General features: G+C 41.6%; 1 protein-coding gene across 1 annotated transcript in view; it reads right to left on the reverse strand.

Moving 5' to 3' along the window:
• The window catches only part of rnf103 (ring finger protein 103), a gene marked incomplete at its 5' end in the record, with an annotated part of 9,651 nt that extends 7,778 nt beyond the window's left edge, over positions 1–1,873 (reverse strand). The window contains 2 exon segments of the mRNA XM_035669224.1: positions 557–672; positions 1,725–1,873. Of these exon segments, the coding sequence (XP_035525117.1) occupies positions 557–672; positions 1,725–1,873 (265 nt within the window).
• Between the last annotated feature and the right edge of the window lie 3,400 nt (positions 1,874–5,273).

The following is a 5,273-nucleotide window of genomic DNA, read 5'->3' on the forward strand; positions in this document are numbered from 1 at the left end:
GGCAGAAACCTAGGACAGACCCCGCCTTAAGTGGGTGGCCGTTTGCCTCGACCTATCCATAGGTAAAAGTTGGTTGATGATTAAAGTGGAACTTCAGCGCCTCCAGTGGTCAATTTATCCCTGAGTGGGAGCTGTGCTTTCACACTGTTGCATATACTCAAAATATTTGGTGCTGATACACAATTGCTGTGTCAAATTACTGCTGATTGGCTGGCTGTCATGGTTTTTCCTCAATCCAAGTACAGCAGATTTATAGCACCACCTATAGATGAAATCTCAATGCAACTGCACTATTCAGGATTTCTGGCAGTGTGAGTGAAATTTGCTGAGCTCGTTTCACCTTTAGCAGTAAGTAATGGAAAAAATAATCTCACACTTCTAAACACTGCCTGACATCTAAATTTTGCTTCAAGCTCAAATACCTTATTAGCTATTTATTGACAAATACACACATTTTTTTTCTGTACACAAGTACAGAAAACTATTTGTCTGGTGTCAGTGAGCCCTGGAGTGAATAAAAAGTGTTGGTGCATTTGAGGAAGGCCTTGCTGCCTACCTGTAGTCATTAGAGCAATTGAAGGTTCCAGTTCTGATCCCAAACTGAGACACTTTCTGCACCATTTTCTCCCAGTTGGACTGACTGAGCAGAGCTTCCCGGCCTTGAGCAATGACCTGCAGGTTCACACAGGGACAGGACAGGGTCAGACAGGTAATACTGAACAAATCTGTCAAGGGACACTGCAACTATAAAGTACTAAGGTAGCAGAAGAATCATTATCAGTTCTGCCAGACACTCAAAATAGTGAGTACAGACACACATGCCAACAACAGCAGAGATTCATTTTGTTCTATCATCAAGTTGCTCACAGAATTAACATTAAACAGTGACAACTGATATGACCTGACATATATCATTTTAATGGGTGAAAGTGACAGTCGGCTAAAAATAAGTAGCTGCTTCCTGAATATTTTGTGGCTTTGCTACTTTAAAGTGAGGAGAGACAATTCAAAGTTAATTTTACTAGTGCACCAAAATAACTTTTGACATGCAGACACTCTCATATGCAGTAGAGTTGTTTAGATACCGATACCAATACTGGAAATTCCTTTAATATTGCCTAAAATCCTGTATCGGCAAGTACGCGTGTCTATACACCAATCAGATACCACGTAATTTATTAACCCTGGGGCGGCTGTGGCTCAGGAGGTAGAGAAGGTCATCCACTAATCAGAATGTTGGTTGCGGTTCAATCCCCGGCTCCTCTACTGAACCCCAAATTGCTCCCAATGCTGGGCATTGTATGAATGTGTGTGAATGGGTGGATGTGGCATGCAGTGTAAAAGTGCTTTGAGTGATTGGAAGATTGAAAAGGCTTCCCCAGCAGCGTCCTGTTCACCATTTTGTTTCCCCAGAAGTCATGACCCACCCTACTCTGAAAGTGTACTACTAAGCCGGTATACAGCCTTTTACCCAAGTACTGATACTTATGGTGAACTCAGGACATCTCTACTCCATTTCTGATCTGCGTGTGAAAGCAGAGTCACAACTAGCTTTTGTGCCCCTGGCTGACATCCAATCCCAATGTTATTTGGTATTGCTTCCATAAATCTTGGGGACACAATTAAAATAAAAATGGAAAAAAATGTGTATTTGAGTATTTTAAGAGTATTTGATGATAGAGATTTTCCTAGTGTTTCAATTTACCATTATTGCATGTTTTTACCTGAATCAGCCAGATCCCATCTTTAGTGTCCTCCACTAATTCATAGAAGTGCATCTCTCCACTGAAGTGTGTAGTGCTCGCATCTCCTGCCTCTGTCTGCTCCTTCTCTTTCTTGATGGCTGAGTACAGCTCCCCCTGTGTCAGCTCTCCTGTAGGGGAATAAAAAAGTGCCATGATCTGAAAAGGGCTCAGGATGTATTTATCCAAACCCAATCCTAAATTTAGGTTTGGGTCGTCTCCCAGCCACAATTGTTGCACTAAAATGCATTCCACTTCCAGGGTGTATGGGGCACTTTGGGTGTGTGTTCACGGCTAAATGCTACGGCGGTGTCATCAAGCATTGCTTTGTAAGCCAAACTCTACGGGGCAATGTTTAATGACATTGCCTGGCTTCTTCACGGTCTCACATCTCTAACTTGTGCTGTCATACCTCAGGGATATGACGTCTGGTTGTATGTCTCACTCTGTGCTTGGTACGTCTGTGGGGGAACCATCCATCACACTTCGGCCAGTTTGGTCATGTTCAGCTTGAAGGCGTGTGGTGACCAGTTAGGTCTAAGCTGCTGTATGAAAGTATGTGTGAAATAGAAATAGTAGTTTCAGGATGTAACTCCAGTTCTATGAGCAGGTGTATAGGCCTGTAACTACAGCCTCGGGTTCCTCCTGTTCTAGTCACCATATTTCTTACTGCATACTGCATATAGTGTATATATTTTCATTATAGTCTTAATATTTTTATTTTATTATTCTGTATTGTGTTTTTACACTTCTGTACTTTTTGCAATACATTTCCCCTGTGTCAACTTGAATTTCTCCCACAGGTGATCAATAAAGGAACATCTTATCTTATCTTATCTTATCTTATCTTATCTTGAGTTCGGAAGGGAGATGAACAGCAGGTGCATTGTTGTTTTATTGTGTGTGGTTACTACTTCCTGATTGGGTAGCGAGTGCAAATACCTGTCTCTGGGTGAGAAGGCGGAACCTCAATGGGGTTAACCAATAGTGAAACTTGTTAAAGGTCTACGCACATACTCATAGGGTTGTGGTTAGGTTCCTGTGCCTCTTCTGTTGAGCAGTGCAAGGTTTTCTTTGTTTATTCTGTGTTGTATTGATGTAGCCAATGAGTGTAAGAGGAGAGAGGATGCTTTATCAGAAGAACTGCTGTTTTACTACTGTGTGTGGGAACTTCTGGAGGTGTAAAATAACACAACAAATAACATTCATTAACATTAGATCGTGTCGACGATTTAAATAATCAATAAAGATGCTGTGCCTCGTGCGTAAATGCGTATGCCGTCTCTCTTAATGGGGAGAAACTCATTGAGAAACCTCAATCCAACCGCTTTTAACGACAATGTTATCCTAATTTTAATAACTCAGCCCGTCAGATCAATCTCAATGCTGCAGTTTTTACTGCGATCACTATAAAGCAGGTAGTTTATTCATTAACAGGTGTTTGTAAACAGGTAACTCTCGCACTGATGTATCATTATCATTAATCATGTGTGCAGACAGAAACTCCATCAAAAGTCTCTACAGCTGTTAAAGCCGACTGACAGCTGATCCAGCTGTGATCAGCTGTCGCCGTCATCAGAAATGGACATTGCTTCATGTGATGCTTCAGAGGAAAGGACATCTCAATTCACTAAAAACATATTTCCTTGTTCCTTCTTCTCATTTCCTTGCATCTCTCCATGCATCCCTGGAGGGAGGGACTAATATGCAAGGAAAAGATGCAAGTGAGGGAAATGTGGATACAGCGACATGAGACAGACTCATACCTACTATTTTTGTTTTGCAACAGATTTGTTACGGTCAGAGCTTATAGTGGATCCATGGAGTCAGAGAGGAGTTAATTTTTTTCACAAGTAAAAAGAAGGGCAGTGCTGCAACACTAGCAAGCTGAGGTCAACAAAACACAGGAGGGTACAGCAAATAAATGAGAGTTCAGTAAAGAAAGGATCAGGTTTTTGATCAGCTTTAAAATTGCCAATACCGGATCAGCCTTAAAATCGATAATTAGCATCCTCGCTTACACCCTTACATACTAAATCCACAGGGTCTTAATGAGGAATAGTTTTAACTTGTCTTTGTAATGACTAAGTTATATATACTCTATAACAAAGTTAATTTATCTACATATCTTGAGAAAGCAGAAGGCCTACTGGTTTGTTGAGACCACAGGATAATTACGGAAAGCTGGAAAATGTCTTGTTCATTTGATCACACCTGATTTCATCCTTCTTACATCAGGTCGGAGAATTCATAACTGAACTGAAAAGTTCTTGACCAAATGTACATCTGAGAGTTTATTTAAGACATAATTTATTACAATACTGACTAAATATATCAGGGAAATATTGAGATTTATTAAATGAGCCCTGCAATGTGTTTTCATTCACTTTTTCTTGGCTGCTGGCTCATTTTGGTCAGTATGAAAATGAATATTAACTGGCATGATGCATGTCATTTCTCCATGCATTTAGCAACAGGTTTGATATCTCGTTATTTCAAGATAACAAAATAATCGTAATCAAAACATAACAGCATTTTAAAAAATTTAATGGCTTTGCTTCTGTAGAAGCCAGCCCATCCTACTGTTACTTTTGAAGCTGCAGTAGGTAACTTTTATAACTAATAACTTTTTATTTAACAACTTTTTGTCATATTTGCTGAAACTTTCACTGTGTCCTGACAGTTGTACATAATCTAATCCGATAATCTGTGAAAAAATCTGGTTCCTCTGGAATACGACTCAACTATCTTTCTAGACTCTGATTGGTTGTTTTTGTTAGACTTGAGGGGAATCTATCTTAAGGAATCCAATCAGAGAAATATTAAAATTTTCACTTTTAAAGATAATAAAGTCTTCATACTAAATTAATCATCAAACTAGGATCATCATCATCCTCATCTTCATCCCCTTATCTGGAGTCAGGTCGCAGGGGTAGCAGGTCCAGCAGGTCCAGCAAAGGACCCCAAACTTCCCTTTCCCTGGCCACATCGGCCAACTCTGACTGGGGGATCCTGAGGCGTTCCCAGGCCATTGTGGAGATATAATCTCTCCACCTGGTAGTCGGTCTATCCTGGAGGCATCCTCACCAGATGCTCCTTTCTACGTGAAGGAGCAGTGGCTCCACCCCAAGTCCCTTGAGGATGACCGAGCTTCTTATCCTATCCCTAAGGGAGACCACCCTTCGGAAAAAAAAACAAAAAAACTTGAGAACCCTGAGGTACTTGAACTCCTTCACTTGGGGTAAGGACTCACTCCCTACCCGGAGTAGACAATCCACCGGTTTCCTGCTGAGAACCATGGCCTCCGATTTAGAGGTGCTGATCCTCATCCCAGCTGCTTGACACTCAGCTGCGAACCGATCCAGTGAGTGCCACAGGCCGATGATGCCATCAGGACCACATCATCGTCGAGGCAGACGACCACCCACCTAGAGCCGAAGGGTCTGCCCTAGGTTTCTGCCATTTAAAAGGCAGTTTTTCCTTGCCCCTGTCGCCAAGTGCTTCCTGCCAGTCACGCCCCTCCAAGTGTCT

The sequence above is a fragment of the Morone saxatilis genome, unplaced genomic scaffold (assembly GCF_004916995.1).
Source record: "Morone saxatilis isolate NCDOM2014 unplaced genomic scaffold, NCSU_SB_2.0 Contig22, whole genome shotgun sequence".
NCBI classification, from domain to species: Eukaryota; Metazoa; Chordata; class Actinopteri; family Moronidae; genus Morone; species Morone saxatilis.